The 18,190-nt window shown below is 38.8% G+C and overlaps 1 protein-coding gene across 2 annotated transcripts in view; it reads right to left on the reverse strand.

The window, feature by feature from the left end:
• Positions 1 to 2,507: 2,507 nt before the first annotated feature.
• BEND5 (BEN domain containing 5) overlaps positions 2,508 to 18,190 on the reverse strand; it is a 570,403-nt gene continuing 554,720 nt past the window's right edge. For both annotated transcript variants that reach the window (XM_027724293.2, XM_027724295.2), the window contains 3 exons: positions 12,242 to 12,390; positions 6,956 to 7,169; positions 2,508 to 3,157 (listed from right to left, as the gene is read on the reverse strand). In XM_027724293.2, coding sequence (XP_027580094.2) covers positions 2,997 to 3,157; positions 6,956 to 7,169; positions 12,242 to 12,390 — 524 coding nt within the window. In that variant the 3' untranslated portion in view covers positions 2,508 to 2,996. The remainder of the gene's footprint in view (positions 3,158 to 6,955; positions 7,170 to 12,241; positions 12,391 to 18,190) is intronic.

An 18,190-nucleotide genomic window follows, 5' to 3' on the forward strand; every position in this document is an offset into this window, starting at 1 on the left:
TTTCCTGAGTATTGCCGGAACAAGGAACTGTAGTTTATTTCCCTACTTGCAATGATACACTGGGAAGGACTCACAGGATTTTCAGACGGGTTCATAGTGAAGAAAGACAGGAGTAATGACCAAACAGAAGCATAAAGATGTTATTCACACACCCATTACCCACTGCAGAGCCCCCCACAATGCCATTCCACCACAGGGTGCAAAAATGGCTTATTATTAGTAAAAACCTATTTCCAGCCATCCAAAGATTCAGTTCAAGTTACAGTACAATAAAGAGGTGTTTTACCTTCAATATGTCCTATTCCTTTAACATAACTCAACAAGGCATCAGGTGATGCTCACATTAATGCCAGCTGCCCAGTCCAAAGGACACATCTATTAGCCCCCAATGACATTTCGCTTCAAAGGAAGTGAACTTTTTTTGCCACCCAAGTACCTCTGCTGAACTCTGATAAAAACCAATCTTGGTTGATAAAAAGTCCATGAAAAAAATTAATGAAGACTTCCAAGAAACCTTCCCCAAGGAGAACATTTAAATTCTTCAGCAATATGCAGCATTAACATCTGATGGGACAAGCCTGTCAAGGAGAAGCCTTAGAAAGATGGTGCTGGTTTTGCAGAAAGAATTACCACCTCTGATTTTTGGGGCCAGGCTGGAGTCCTAACTCTAATTAAATTCCAATCTGCTTTTTCCAGGTTTCATAAAATGCTGTCTCAAATAGGCTTATCTTCTAAGAAGTACAGCATGATCTTCTCATTAAATAATCTGTTACAATGGGAACACATTAGTACTAAAGCCATAGAAGACTCAGGAAATTATGAACATTTTCCCCCAAACTAGTATCACTTTTAAAAAAAAGTGCCTTAGTATCACCTTAAAAAAAAAAGTACATTCACAAGTCTGCTTGAAAAGTGGGAACTTGCTGTTTAAATGTTTCTTCAATGTTATCTCTATTTTGTTCTTTAATTAATAAAGGGATACATGCACCAACATTATAAACACTAATTTGCTATTTAGCATCCCAAATTAGGAAGCATAAACATTTATGCACTTCATTAAACACTACCTAAGAACACTTTTGATATTAACAGGAGACAAGCTAGGCTGTTAAATGCAATTTCAGGGCACACGTAAGACACTGTAAAAAGACACTCCTGCTCTTCCTGTCCCTTGCCATAAAAGCTCCCAGGCTCCATCCTGTTGGCACCAGCTCTTATGAAACAAACCTTGGAAATCAGTGAGATCTGACTCATCTGCACAATCACAGGCACCAGTTTAAGGGAAGGGACAGGAATGCAGGGACCCAGCAGTGAAAGCGGGGTGTACCTGTTAGGCAGCATGGCATTAGATTGGTACAAGGCCATCAGGAAATTGGACTTTAGGAAGCATAAAACAAATACGCCCTGAATTAAGACATCATTTAAGTGCAGGTGATGTACAGAGAGAAACAACCTGGTGTTTTATTTCTTCTATCCCAAAAAAGGCACTGCAGTTCTAACATGCCTCCTCCTCTCCTCTCCCCTTTTGCTTCCACCCACCCCAGTCCTTCAAGGAATTACAGAATCATTTAGGTTGGAAAATACCTTTGAGATCATCAAGTCCAACTATTAACCCAGCACTGCCAATTCCACCACTACACCATGTCCCCGAGTGCCAGGTCTGCCCACCATTTAAATACCTCCAGGGATGGTGGGTCCACCACTTCCCTGGCAGCCTGTTCCTTTCCAAATTATCCACATTTACAGGACACTGAAATAGGCTTCACATTGGAATAAACCAGTGCTACAGGAAGATGATGAAAAATAGTAAGTCTTTCAAGACTACAGAAAGCAGAATTGCAGTAGGAGAAAAGAAACAAATGCTGATAACTCAGGAACAGGAGCCTGAAAGGTAAATAATCACACCTGTATGTGTAAAATACATTAAAGGTTAACCAATATCAGTAATATAAAAAATCCTAAAAATTCATCAGTCCAGACCTTAAGTTATCTCTAAATCCTTAATGAAAAAAGGAACTCAGGTTATTTTCTTTCACTTACACACGATAAGACATAATTCAAATGACAAATTATTCCTCATAACTTTGCATTGCAAGTCTAACTTCAATGTAGAAAATTATTTTTATTTTTAATTTAAATTTGTACTAAAAGTGTCCATTATTAAATTATGGACCCAGACAAAATGGTACTAAATTTTCTATTGTACATAATCTTGCCACAAGTGTGGCAGTTTTTAAATGGTTTGAAAATACAAATACAGTAAAAAGAGAGTGTTTCAAGAACAGTAATATGGACACACTGAAGAGCTTTGTACCACAACCAGAAATCTGAAAAATGTCTTGGTGCCCAAAAAAGAAGTGCTTTTAGATTTATTTATTAAAATAAATTATCATGATTTTACAACTTACAGCTTTGAGTTCTTTGTTGTTTATTGGTTGTATTTTTTTTTAACTATGACGGCAATGGTGATCTACCTACAAGATAATAAGTGAAAAAGAAGAGTTCTGTGTTTTTGATCAAATATATTGTTAGAGATCAAAACAAAGATTTCTAAAAACAAACGATTAAAATTTCAGTTCAGAAAAACACTTATTAAAATACAATCAACCCCTTTTCAATAGCAAAGTGGATTTTGTACAGTTCTTCCTTCTAAGCAGATCTTTACTGCAGTTTAGATCCACCAACTCCAGTAAAACTAAACGTAGGCCAAATGGGTCGGTGTTTGCAGAATTACAACCTATGTACAGAACTGCTGGTAACAAACTGCAACTCACTGGAAAAACCTTTGAAAATTCATTTTTCATTGTGAGTGAACTTACAGTATATCTTACATTACTTAAAAGCAGTTTACACCATGACAGAACCGCTCAAAAAAATGAATCAGTTATAGGAAGAGAGCAACGCTTCAAGTCAGCTTCTGCCATCAGCAAAAACGCCACACAAATCAAAAAACAACACTTAAGTAAAACACTAAGACTTTATTAAAAATCCAAAATTTATTGCAAATTGTACTTTGCAATTTCCCTCCTTTCTTCATTTTTACATGATTTATTGATATCCATGATTTTTTCACAGATGTACTTGTTGACTTTGGAGAGTCTCTGTGCAATTTCAGTTTCATCCACAGTTTCTTGTGCTATTCTATCATACAAACATTCTGAGGAGAAAAAAAAGAAAAGAGTCATTAGGATATTTTTAGAAAATACTATAGCCCTGAGTTGGGCTAACTACACAAGAGACAGCACTGAGGAAGCACAGGATATATTTGTTGCAAGACAAGAGAAGCTTTCCTTGATTCACTGGCTATCTTGTTAAACTCAACATTTTTCACCAGGCTTGAATCTTTGGCATGACAAACTTCCAGTTATGCTGTGACTACATTAATAGGCCTTCTATACAGAAACAAGGCTAAACCCAACCTTTTACAGTGTCAGTGTTGCCTGCTTAACTCTTGTATTTTCCTGTATCTCCACATCAGATTTAGTCCTTTCCCAGGTGAACTGTCTCACCAGAACTGTTGTTATCTACAGTTCCTGGTGAGCCACTCCTACCTTCACACCTTTAGGAGAGTATGTAAACAATACTGGTTAGGAAGAGAAGCAGTAACCAGTGGGAGAACACTTTAACCCATTTGTTTTACTTTTCAAATCTGTCCCACATTCTTTAACGTCTCTGTCTTTATTGGATGCCCTGTTCCTGGGCATATCTTGCTTTTATTAATAGATTATTCAGGACAAGAGCCATCTCCTTGCTCCTTGAACAACACACTTTGTGAACTTAATTGGAATACAAAAAGCAAGCAACAGTAAGAACTGCAAAAGCCATGAGGGCAGTGAAAGTTGAGACAATTTTTCTTCACAGAGTTGGTAGTTTGGTGCCAGAATCCTGCACAGGTTACTGAAATCTGAAGTGGTGCGACACACACAACTCCTTTGTGACAGGCAGGTTTGAGTTTTTCTTTTTGTTTTCATAACCAGAATGATGTATTCTGTTGTGCAGACTTCCCAGATTGGTTAAACCAACTCTGTTCTGCTTTGCCTAGTGATCTATTCCACTAACCATTTATTGCTTCATATACAGAAAGCCATAGAGATTATTGCTTAATTAACATGGTTTACAACATTTCTAATGCACCATATTAAAAAGTTACGAAAATTAAGTACTATGCATGCCTTGTAGTTCATTTGGAAACCTCTGAGAAGTTTTATAAAAGGTTATTTTGCATTAACAAGGTTTATAACAGTGCTCATGCATCATACTTTTTATCATTTCTTTATTATATACTACACAGTGGGGATTTTTAAGAAGCCATAGAGATATCAGACACATTAACAGCTAATGCTGTCGTTCAAAAACCTATTTTAAATAAGTTAGTCTGTGTCCACAGAATGATGAGAACATCTAAAGCAATGTGAATTTTATGTTGTAAGACGTACTGAATATAAAATAAGTGAAATTAATCGGCACACAGCCTGATAGCTGAAATGCTGATCATCAGTAAACCACGGTTAGAAATGCAACACCTAAGAAGAGGCACGTCACTGAGAATCTGAAGAAACCCAGTGTGTTTGCAGGTCATAAGCTTGCCCTGCAACAACCTCAGCAACACTCCCGGGTTGTGGTAGATACACCTCATAAGGTGAACTCCCAGTGAGAGACAGGCTGTGTTATTTGTTTAGCCACAAGGTCAAGCAAAGAATCACTTGACTGAACTCGTTCATCAGCTGTAATTCTTAAAGTCAGTGTGACCCAGAGTGATCCATGATCCTCACAGTTTTTCTTCTTCCATCTCTTCCATTTCTATGAGGGGGTACAGTAGTAGTTTAGTACTCATATAAGGATGCTGGCCTAGGGGCTCCAAAGAGTGATTTGGGGTTTCTACTCCTTGTCTTTTGGCTTTAGAGGAGCATACAGACACCCCTTCGTATTGCTGAATGGACCAAAGATTCAAGTAGACCTCAAAGACTAACAGGGAGTTTCACTTCCTTCTGTCATGCCTGATCCAAATCACTGGCTATGGCAACCTGAACTTCCTCACACTTAACCTATTTTTCCACTTGCCAGTAATTTTTTCCCTTTGTTTTCTTCTCCATGGTGGGGCAAGACCTGCTAACACTGACGCAAATGCAAAGGACACGACAACATGGAAACTCATGGTTATGAGCTACCCAGTCCCACTAACGTAGGAAGCCTGCCACCTAAAACGTTGGCCACAGACTGTACAGGCTTGAGTCTAACAAAATGGGAACCAAAGACAAGGTGAAAGAAACACTGGAAAGAGGAACATGGAAAACCAGGGCATGTAACAGCAGAATTCAAATGAGGGTTGAGGTTGAAAGCAAAAGTATGACAGAAAACATAGAAAAACGAGGAAATAGGGAAGAGCTGAATTGTTGGTGAGGGTAAAGGTAGGGAAGAAAAGAAAGGAAGGGCCCCATCTGCCTCTCTCCATGTGCCTGTTGGAGCATACTCCCAAACTCACCATAGTCAAAACAATGGGAGTTAGAAGAAAGTTGTCATTTAAATGGCTCAAGCAACACAGAGTGGCCCTGACAGAAGTAGAAGAGGAAATTCTCACAGAAGCAACCTCACCAGCAGTGTTGAGGAGCAACAGGGAAACCAGAAAACAGTTTGCAATGGGCCAGTGAAAAATAACCCCTTTTTACTGTATGCTTGTCAGTGTGCATCTGGGTGACCAATTCTGTCTCCATCTGGAGCTGACAAGGGCAGCCACTGCCACAGAGTGGATTCCTTATGTGGCCAGTACATCATTACTCAGCTACATGGGTAAGGATTGCACCTAAAGGCCCCAGCCAGAACTACAAAATCAGCATGGAACAGCTTCCACTTCCACTTAAATTCCTGAAGCAGATTAGTAAAAAGAATCTACGTCTTTTACTCATTTCTTACAAACTAAGGAAGATGACAGTACGAAGGTAAGTTTTCAATTTTCCCCCACACAACACAGACACAGACACACGCACACACTCAAAGAGGAATCATATTTTTTACTCCCAAACGTGGCACTTTGGCAGATTACAACAGCTCTTAACAAGATCACAGTTAAGAGCACACAGCAACTAAGAACAGGAAATGCAGAATAATGAATCTCAATCAAAGGGAGATTTCTTTCAGCCCTACTGCAATTTTGTATGGACACAAAACCTACAAATCCAATTTCAGTATGTATTTCATGAGGAACCAACTCAGTTCTAACTTAAAGAGAAGCCTGAAATACCAAGAGAGACAGAAATGATGCAACACAGGCGTGATGATACAAAGGGACTGAAATTCACCATTTATTTTAAGTAAGGGAGAAGGCCTTCTCTCTCTCAAAGAACTACATACATGGACTCAGGCTTGTTACTGAAAGTGTCATTGCAATTTTCCCTGCCAGATGAGGTCAGCGATTTACACTTCCTGTCCAAATTCCAATTCAAGTGTAGCAATTAATTTTTACTATTTCCATTTCCTCCACTTAAAAGGGTAAAGCTATACTTTCTTGCCTTTGAAGGTACACGTATTTTATAGTCACAGCTATAATGGTTTCTGTGCCTCATGCCAGAGCCGGTTATATTCTGGATGACAGAATGTGGTAAAGCTACTCTCGGTCTTGTTAAAAGGAATATATGCATTTAAAAAAAAAATCATTCTGTTATAAATGAATTCTAGAACATATTGTTCTCCAGGCTGAGAGTCCTGCCCTGCAATGGTGATCCCCTCGAACCTTACTGAAGTCAATGTACAACTCTTCAGCTGTGAAGGCCTGCACTGTGCACAGCTATTGCAATGTGTTTGACTTTTCCTGGGTATGTATGCACTTCACAATGCAATAGCAGTCTGAATTACAGTTTTTAATCAGTTAATTTTAAATGAGCTGAAAAGAAGCATCTTTCAACTCAGTGATTAATGGTTAAACTCCAAAGCAGGAAGCAAAAGTTTTCAAATAACCTACCTCTGACAATGCTTAATTTGTGAGGTGAGAGAGGTGGCTTGGGAACGGCATCTTTCTTTTTTTTGGTTGCAACTCCTGTGACACTTCTGTTCTTGAGAACATCTGTTCCCCAAATCATAACCGCTAGATTTTTTGTATACTTTGAATCTCCTTGTGTTACTTGCAGCTGGTGCCATTTCTCCTCATCTACCCAAATTCCACTGCCAAGATGGACCTAGAAGGTAGTAATAATAACAACTTATCTATGGTATGTAGCACACAACAGTATCCAAGTGCTGTAGGAACATTAATATTAGGTACTATAATAACAGTAATTAGGGCTGAACAAATCCACTTTGCCTAACTCTGAAATTTCTCCAACTTTGTGGGTCAGGGAGTTCAAGTCAACCTCTATATATAATATAGTTCCTTTTTGTAATCACTACTTTTCCCCCCCACATAACCTGTCTCCTGAAAGACTGTGGTCAGGAACAGAGATCGAAGAAGGAAACAGTGAACACATCCAGTATTATAAAGTTATGCACAGCATATAAACCAAGCACTTGCACCAGCCTAATTCAGGAGCAAGATGAAACACTTCCCTTCGACTGAAACAGATTTTACTCAAAGCATATTTCAGAGGCAGTAAAGAGGGAACTACTTCCTAAGTCATATCCTGTACCAGTTGGCAAAATTCAGCCTGATTGTTTAAAGTAACTGAAAGGGGAGAATGGATTTTGAGAGCTCCAATTTCAACATAAGCCAAGAGAGTTTGGAAGCCTTGTAAAGCTTCCAATTCTATCATGGTGTCTATCACGTGCCATCAAAGTACCAGATGAATACTGTTTTGTGGTCAGGCAACGACCCACTGCTGCAACATCATAAACTTCCCATTATCCAAACCATGGGAAGTAGAGATATTTCACTGAAGTGGTAAAGCAGGATAATATGGTGTGAGACACTGGATTATTATATTAATTATTGGTTCGGAACAACTCAAGTGGTGTGTTGTGTGGGGAAGGACAGGTAAAATTTTGGGAAGGTAAGGTGATGCCCTGTCCCACACCCCAACCCCTGTGAGACTCACTGGGCAACTCTGGAGCAGCTGTCAGTCAAACAGATCCAGCCCAGATGATCCAGCTACAAGAGTCCAGGAGATAAAGTTTGAACAACCATGGGGATCCAGGGGTGGTAGCTGTAATTCCCTTTTTCTCTCTGTCTTTCCTTCTTTTTCTCCTAATCTCCTTTCTTGATATTTTGGGTAACTTAGGACCAAATGGGCTGGATTTTGCTAAGCTGAATGGGTTAGCATGTGCTGTGTCAGTGCTTTGTGGCCTGCTTTATTTTGGTTGACTGTTACCCTTTAAACTTTTGCCAAATACTCTTATTTTCTGAAGTTTACCAATAAAAGAGAAAATGTGTGCAGTTTTCCTCCTGTGCTCTCTCCTTTTAAGGCGTTAAAAGAACTGAAAGCTCTTCTAATAATCCAGAGGGTGGATATTGTTGGAGCCTTGTACATTTTCATTTTGGTGAGCTTGTAGCTCAGGTGCTGGTCTTACATGGGTACTGGGAAATGCATTGTGAAGCTTTTGTAGAGTCTCCAAAAGGAAGATGCTCAAGCCTAGTTTTGCTCATTAGCCTTGCTCAGCACTGACTGTGCTGGGCCGACTCCCACAGGGCTACTCCGTGTCTCTACCACAAGATTCCCAGTGCTCCAGTCTTAAGATCAATGCAGGACAAGAATCTGAGTACTGACTGTCCTTAGGATGCCATTCTGTGTTTGAGCCAATAGTCTTGACATTCGTGACCCTGTGCAGCAACAGCGAGGAAACAACTCCACAGGTAACCAGCACAGGTCTGACACAAGTGCAGCCAGGGTGCACATGCTGGCCCCGTGTGGAACCAGAATATTTTGTACCTTGTATGTCTATACTGCAGTTCCTGGAGTACAGTGCAGACCCCTGAACTACCTCTGCACACAGAAAGCTTTGTTCACATGGTGATGAACTTCATTCAGTGGGACACACACTTGCTCACCACCCATAACAAGCTAAGGCGTGATCAAGGCATCCCAACTGCCGATCAGAGTTCACTGCGCTTACTTTCAGATAATCTGTAAAAGTGCAACATACTAAAAATATGTACCAATTAGACTGCTGTATATCCAAAACCTAGGTTTCATTAGATCTGGTCCAATGGAGGTCCTTCCTATAACACTTTAATAAAAACTTACTGCCACTTAAGGATTAAAAAAAAAATCCCATGAACAAAATCCTATTGCAAAACTGCATCAGGAGACTCCATTTCCCTTAACTGGTCTGCCCTTAGTTTTCTGTGGTTTTACTCCTTTCATGTGGCTTTACATAAACTGTGCCTGCTACCCATACAGATCTGAACAGTATCACATAAGTCCCATTAAATGCAATGAAAATTGGACAAAGCTACTGTAAAATTTTATATACCCATAATTTTACTGCCTGTATTCAACCAGATACCATTTTTCCTTTAAATGGAAACCGGCTTTAATTATTAATAAGGGCTATAACCTCAAGAAATTTTTTATTACAACGACATCCTTCAAAAGCAACTAGTTGTTTAAAAACTTAAATAGAGTAATATGAATGGTTTGGCTACCAGCTATGTTATAAAAAGCAATTGAAAATTCTACCTTCCTCAAAGCATAAAACCGTAAAGCAAGCTGCCTTTCCTGCAGAATCTCCTACACTAAGGGATTCTAAGAAGCTTTTCACAAGTCTGCATGGTATTTAGATCTTGTAATGGACATAAATTAAACTAGTAATAACCACAACACCAACACCCCCTGTTTTTTCCCCTTCTCCATTTTGAGCTTCTTCCTAAGTGCTTTTAAAAAATTCCCCCTTTTGGTACTCTCTACATATTTTGTAAGACAACTTCAATCAGGAGTGAGCAGATCTGCGCTCACAATTCAGTTATTTCTTGTTTGATCTTGGAAAAGTTATCTGGAAAAACAACTATAAGTTACTTAGAAAATAACTAAGATCAGGAATGCTGTGACATACCAAATTTTGGAATGTCTGTACTACATTAGTTGTAGACAGTGCTGTATTTGATCAAAAATCTGATTCCTCTTGGCCAAAATTAGGGTTTGCCTTTGCAAAAGATTATTTTGTCTCTTAGGCTACTACATTATTCATTAGCTTGAAGTTACTTAAAAGAAAAGAACAAGTCACAGGAAGTATTTTTAATATTTATGGTTTAGACAGATCATCTCTTCTTTGAACATGCTTCATTTATTAAAAAAATTATTGCTGGTATGAAACACCTATGGTAACAGCAACTATGTGACAGACAGCCACAGCCACAGAAATCTCACGTCTCTCTTTTTCTATTTCTAGCACTGTTATGGTAAGGAATTTAATCTGTCCATGTCTCAGTTTACCTCTCTGTGCAACAGGCCCAGTACTGTTTCCTATTAATCCCAAAGCTACGGGAAGTTTACTGTACTCCAGATTCAGAAGACATTTCCTTCTTGCTGGAAGAGCTGCCCCATGGGCCAGACTCTGGGCTTGATGAAATCAATGGGAAATTTACTCCCAATTTCAGCAACTGCAGGATCAACCTTCAAGCACAATGCAACAGAGCCAACAGCAAATTCAAAGCAATGCTCACCACTGGAACTGTGCTAACATCTGCAATAGATCTAAAATGTCTCTCAGAAGATGAACTCTTTTTTTTCTTCTTTTATTTTTTTTTCCTTCTTCTTTCTTTTCTTTAAATGAATGCCATGGGCTCCTTTTCAGTAAGTCTTTTCTCCCTCTGGAGGGAAGAGATTTATCTGCTTTGAAAGAATCCTACTCAGATCAAATCTGATGCCACAAAGGGCAGGATTTGTAAAAAAAGTATTTCAACTACTCTAGTGGTACATGTCAATAAAGGAATAATGAAATAAAGCCATAAATAAGGAAAACAGAAGAAAACTACCCTCCAACACTCTAAAGACGTTATCAGTTCACATTTCTGGTATCTGAGCTGGCTGTAGCCCCAGTAAACAGGCAAACGAAGACCCAAAATTACAAAAAGAAAATCAAAGAGATATTAATATCTGTAAAGACAGAGAAAACTTCAGCAACAGAAGTGCCAAGAAGCTGACAGATGAAAAAAAGGTGCAGGAAAAGCTGGATACAAATATTAAAGGACGTGCCCTATCCCACAGAACTTAAGTGGAAGAGAAGGAGGTAAACCAAACTCGCACAGTAATGCACCCTAAGTGTTCATTGCACAAATATACACAAAATATACAAGCAAATGACATATTTAAATATATTAGGCAAGAAAAGCTATCTGAAGCAAATACCTGTCAAACTGCCATGATTCTACTATTTTTCACATACATTCTGTCCTCAACAATTATGTTGAATTCATCTTCAGGAAGGACAGACACTTGTGCAGTCAATCTCAACACAAATCTGAAAATGCAGTATTTCATGCTACTCCATCAGTAATTCCACTGTATGGCAAAGCTGGAATGGATGTTTCCTCCTTAAAGGTTCTCAGATTATAGTTCCAAATGCACATATATACCAAGAAACAGGACCTGCATAGGCATTTCTGAAGGACATATAGTTTTGTACAAGAAACATAATGCTCATTTAATGATCACGGCAACAGCTATAAAAGCAGGCCTAGGTAGATGAGCAGACAAGGTGTTAAACAAGCTGAAGTCTGAAAAGTTCTCTGGCAAAATAGAGCTAGATGGTACTTCATCAACTTTGTAATAAAGTATCTGGAAAGTAGCACCACAACAGCTCAACTCAGTGGCAGTGCTCCTACCAGGTTCAAGGGAGCCCATTCCATTCCAGGGTTCATAATTACCTCCTGGACTCCACTTCAACACAAACATGAGGGCTTCTCTGCAATATGACTACAGCACATTACAAACATTAAAAACCTTTTAGGAAAAAGTATTTTGGTTAAATAGACTAATGTAACTTTATAATGAGGGCTACTGACTTTGGTCAATATTTGGTGTATTTCTGGATGTCACCAATTGAAGATTAAGTCAATTTGCTTGTGCATGCATATTTAATAACTATATTCCTTGTGTTGCACAGCATTCAGTGCTCTCACCACTGAGGATATTTTTCCATGTTGTTCATATTTGTGTAACTTCCCAATTTTTCTCAGCATCATAGCACATCTTTACGAAAACTGAGGAAGCTTCTATAAGCTGCTGCTGTGCAAAACCCCCAAGATCATGAAAATTTCACAAGAAAATCACCTGATGGACATTTGCAAATTATTCATGCTATATTTAAGATAAAATACCTTTCCATTCTCGAGAATATACTTGTCCATTACCGGAACAGGGGCAGGATAGTACGTTGATGTATTTGCCTCCTCATTGAAGGTCTTCTGTACCTCAGGCTCAGGCTCAATTGACTCAGGTTTTACTTTTTCAACCTCAATGGCAGGTCCTAGACAGTTAAGAAAAGAGAGCTGTCTGCTATCCCAGAGAACACGAAATCAATCCCTTCATCACCCATGGTTAGCATAAAATAACACATTAGTCATGTTCACTTTAAAGTTAGAAGTAATCTAAACCAAAATCCTACTTCTGAACATCAATAAATAAAAGTAGGATGAGTATCTCTGCTTTATAAACATTAAAATGTTTAATTTTAATTTAAATGTTTAACTTTATTCTTAAAGCATAAGGACAATTACAGATATGGGTAATATTTCTTCAATACACACTAAGGAAATAATGTTAAAATGACACTGAAGTTATAAACCAAAAGCAACAATAGTAATTCTTCAGATAAGAATTGCTATATAGTTGCATGGAAACCTGCATAATTTACTGTGATAATTACATAAATTATCCACATAGAACCACAAATTTGAAATTTGAAATATCTTTAGATATAATAGAGGCATATAAAAAATAGTGAGGATCTACAGAAATGCTATAAAGGAAACAGGCTACTTAAGCTAAAGTATCATGCACAGAAAGAGTATCAAAGGTTTAAAAACCCCACATAAATTAGAATTTTGATTGTCCAATCCATCCAACGCTGATTTTTATTTTTAATGTAATCAACAAAAATTATGCACAGATTAAACAATGGAATACTACTCAGCATATGTTTGAGGCTTCAAAGGAGGATAATTATTTTGTCAGTCATCGACTTTTCTTTTTCAGATCAAATTTATAAAATATTCCTAAAAAGACAGAAGAATGAACTAAAATAACTTCAATTAACTGGATTTCATGATTCCATTCATTGCAGTGGCTCCACCAGAAGTCTAGGCTATGGCCCCAAGCCTATCCTTGTCCCTTGATGTCTGTCTCTAGGATCACGAGAAGCTCCAGCAGTCACTGAAGTTCCAGGCAGGGGCGATGGCTCGGTAACACAGCAAAGTTGCCAGCTTAGACCCTGGACACCAGGAAAATGTGCCACTTCCAAGATCTCTAAGGATAAACTCACACACTCATAAGTGCTGTATCGGACCAGGCTGGTGCTGAGAGCACTGCCCCACTCTGCAGCCCAACCCTGACATCTTCAACAAACGACAGCTCGATCAGCAGGTCACCGTCACCCATCACGGTCCCTCCTGTGTTTGTGCACAAAGACCAAGCCCTGAATTGATCTCACTCTGCAAGTCACGCTGGCACCAGAACTCCTGTCTTAGTCACGGATCTTAAATAGTTCCTGTGCCTGGAACAAGCACAGCATTCATTCCTCCTACTTTGTGCAGTTTCATTTAGGGATTATTACACAGTGATAGCAGTGCTTCCTCCGTTGTCAGCATTTGACATTTATCCTATAGCTTATTCTACACCTACATACCCAGCTAAATGTTCTCAGCTGGCTGCCACTCAACGCTCAGCAACGACTAAAAGTTGTCTTGGCAACTCAGACAACCCTACACTGCAGTGCCACCAACTAAAGTGTCTCAAGAGCCAGCCCCAGTGCAAGCATGGCACAAACAGAGAAATCACAAAAACATCCCATCTGCATTATAATTTCACTGTCATCTTAGTAAGCACCTCTATTGCCATGAAAATACAATGGTATGGCCAAGACAAACTAAACTTCCTAAACTTGAGACTGCTGAACTGATTCCGACTGGGGGAAAGACCTGCATTGATTCAAGCAGCCAAAGCCTGCCCACAGGATGGGCACACCTGAACAACCAGACGCAGGGATGTAATTGCCAGGGTGACCTTAAGAAGTCATCTTTTAGCTGTTACTTTAAGAAAACGTTCTTCAACAGAGGGCTATTTTGAGTTTTCTTACACTTTGAAAGTCACTTTGAGGAAGACACCTAAGTACAACCACCTTCTTCCTAGCAGGAAACGTTTATTTCAGTTTAAACACTTTTACTACTTGCTATTTAGGAGTCTTTCACTATTTTGTTTATAGTCATATATTGACACAGCTGCAATTTGGTTTCCAGAGTTTCCCCAACAAAAAGAGCTGATTAAAGTCCACAATAACCACAGCTCAGAAAACCTCTGTTGCAACTCATGCTTTACTGCTTGCTTAGCAGTCACCAAGAGAAAGCCTTTAAAAGGTCTTCTTTTATATTCTGATTTTTGATTGCCAAACAGAAACTGCCTCTAACCAGGCAGTTTTCACAGCCACTTTCACCAACCACCGAACTGCATTTTCAACCCAGCATGCTGTGAATTAGACACGCAACCTGCACTACTGCCTGACTGCTGTGTGCCCAATTTACCACACACCACACTCCAAGCTTCCCCTCTCTACTGTAGCTCTTGTGCTCTGCATCTTGTTTTAAAGATAACGAATGGGACATATAAAAATACATACCACTATCTAAAGGCTTAGCACTTATGTAATAAGGATCAGGAAAAAAAAAAAGACAATTTTTCAGAATACAAGAAGGAATTAAATGTTTTATTGCAAAATCTCTCTCCTCCTGACTGTAATTTTCTTATAATATCTGAGAGGCCAGCAAGTTCAAATGCAGAATGAAGAACTAGAAGGTTTCCCTTCACAATCTCTTTTCCTCTAAAATGCATCTTGGGCCACACGCTACTGAAAAGTTAGTTAGAAAGTAAAAATAAGTTAAGTGATAAAGTGGTCAATATACATTTGTAAGTAGCAAATTTTTCCACATGGTCCACCAGAATTTGAAACAAAACAACACGAGTCTGAGGAGTGGCAATATTGGTACTTCCTGTACTTGACAGAAACCTTGGCATTTTTTTTCTGGTTGGTTTTTAATTTATTTATTTTTTTACGTCGAAAAGCCAAACAAATCTAGAAGAGCTGAAAACCGGTAATTCCTAATGTGCGGCAAGACATAAATCCCATTTCATTCTCCCTATTCTGGTGTCAGTCCCAAGACACAGCAAACTGGATGGCTGAAATTAAACTGGGATTAAAACTAAAACCTTGAGGGTCTGTATGCACGTGTTGATGAATCAGTGTTTCTGAATGAACGTGAATATACTCCCTGACTTTGGAGCAACACCAGTGCTCAGCAATATAACATGAAAATGAAGTATTTATCAGGGAGCTAACACCACCCAAGCATTACTGCTGTAAAACTTCACTACTACTGGCTACATACAGCCAGAGAAAACTGCACAGATCTTGCCATGGAGACAAATTTTTTTTAAGAAGGTTTTGAAATTATTCTTTTGCAATCCAAGGACAGTTTAAAGTCCCTACAGGGGAGACTCACTTATTTAATACTCTACCTCACTCTCTATTGATAAAAAGAGGGCAAATTAGTGTGCTTTCAGGTGATAAACTGCAAAGGTCTACAACCACAGGGCTTCCTGATCCCAAAGCAGGCAAGGCAAAAGGCTGCCCACGTTCCTCCAGGAACTCAAATGAGGGATACCATAACCTTTTCTACAACAGTCATCACAGTTTTCCACTGTTTTGGTCCCTAGAGCCCTGGTCAAATGCCTGCCTCCTGCAGGAAGTGATCTCTTGGGCAATAACACGCTAAAACCATAAAGATTAAACATATCTCCACAGATCAGTACTGATTTCACTACTGCTATTGGCCACATCCGCCTTCAAGGCTCTTTTATGACAAAGAGCAATCCAGTGTCACCACGTGGAAGATGAAGAACCTCACTCCTCCCACCAGAGTGGCTCAAGTTTAGCAGCAGAGATGAAGGCCTAGATCTAAACACATTGACTTCCAGCCCCTCACTGAAATCAAACCGTTGATGGGTAATTAGGAGACTGACTACTTGACTGAGCCTTAGCTCAAGAGGCTGTTCTGTATTTGATCTGCAGGTTTAAAATGGCAACAGGCACGCATTTCCCACAGCTGCAATTCATCAGCACAAACCAGCTGTCATCTCATGCAAAGAAATCAGAAGTCTCTAAGGTGAAACAGAAATGCAATTAGTTTGCATTAAGTCCAGCCTGCTAGAAGTGCAGCGTAACATAAATTACATGTAATTTGAAACTCTAGGTTTAAGAGATCACTGCAACTGAAGATGAATTCAGGATGTAATTTATTTTCGGAACAATTTTCAGAGATTATTCACATACCCAAACATACCTCATTTGTAAGATGGAAAAGGAAGACTAAAAAAGTCTTTACGTATCTATTTCTTGATTAAAAGTAACACTTTTTCATACTGCCATCAGACTCTCCAATTTATAATGTGCTGAAGATGTCTCCCTTGCTAATTATTCATAAGTTTTGTATTGATCTTTCTAGAACACAGTCGTTTCTCTACTGTGAATGAGGCTACAAGGAAAGGCAACAGAGTAAGTAGCAGTTAATACAGAGTCTTAGGAAATACAAACCCCGTGAAGGACACAGCCCACAGGGCCAAACTCTACCTTTGTCACCATGAAAAGTTCCTTACCAATAATAACAAGAGATTTCTTTTTTTTGAATTACCTATAGCTGATATTTGTCCAGGTATGTGATTAAATTAAAAGAACTTGTCTCCAATGTAATTGAGATTTATTTTCAGTTGTAAAGCAGGTGCCAGACTGATATAATTGAAACCCATGCCCAATATTTAGAGAAGATTCAGTATTTTTTCCAGGAGGTTTTGGGGTTTCTTTTCCTCTTTATTCCCCCCCCCCCTTTTTCTTCTAAAGTTTCTTTTTTTGGCTTAAGAGAAAAATGCATCCTTTTTCTTAAAGTGAAAGAAACAAGACAGAATTCAGTAGCTGTCTTCATTTCACTGCTGGTCTCACCACTCCAATTGCTGTCAAGTCTACCAACTAAATTGGTACTTTATGCTGTTCAGCCCCATTGCCTACCAACATCTGGCTTGTGCTCCATTCACATAAATTCCAGCTAACTACTTGCAGATGAAGAAACATCTTTCCATCCAAGGAAAAGTTTAGAAAGCTCAGTGGAATCTACTGCCAACCACATTGCGTTTTTCAGGCTGTGGAAACCTCGCCTATTTAGTTTTATTTAAAAAGTTAACTAGAATGTTTGTAATAAGTAACGACATTTTAATTATGCACAGTGTAACAATGATGAGCATTCACAATCAAACACCCAGTTCCAATAGCTGGATACTCCAAGAACTTGGCTCCAAAGTTGTGGGCACACCTCAACACATGCTACAGCACAGGCACATGCTCTCCCAGGTTCAGGTTCGTAGTGAATGTAACTCAGACCCACATGCAGATTGCATGCACTCGTTCCAGTACAGGAGAAGAGCCAATATCCAATTTACATGCAAAAATTAACTTTCCAGGTACACAAAGGCAGACGTAAGAAACAGCATGCTAGGTTCGGATGCACAAATTTCAACCAAGTTTCAGTCACCGAGCAAATCTTCAACACAGCAGTACCACATTCTAATAGCAAATAAAGGTAATTAGTAAAAATTCTGAAGGTATTCCAAGGGTACCGTCTTCAATGAAAAGGATGAACTTTTTATTTTGTCTTTTTTTCCCATTTATTCCAACATAATGCTTAAATAATTCTTATAAACCCAAACAATGAGCAATTGACTCAGGATAGTTAAAACTGAAACCCAAATTACACAAACCTGCATTTTGTAACAAGTGTTGATAAACGGGACACTAATATAAAAAGTTTTTTTAATTATTCTTTAACACTCCATTCTTTTTCAAATAGCATGGCTGTTTAAAGCCACTGCTAAGAAGTTTAGGAATATATCACATTCTAATAAGCTACTAATGGGAAGAGGGGTCAGAAAATGGATGGTAACATAGTCACAGAACAATAAACAAAAACCCTAACTGAAAAGAATAAATTAGTTTTAGCCCAACTAGTCAT

The sequence above is a fragment of the Pipra filicauda genome, unplaced genomic scaffold (genome assembly GCF_003945595.2).
Source record: "Pipra filicauda isolate LSUMZ 115617 unplaced genomic scaffold, ASM394559v2 scaffold461_size746293_pilon, whole genome shotgun sequence".
Taxonomy (NCBI): domain Eukaryota; kingdom Metazoa; phylum Chordata; class Aves; order Passeriformes; family Pipridae; genus Pipra; species Pipra filicauda.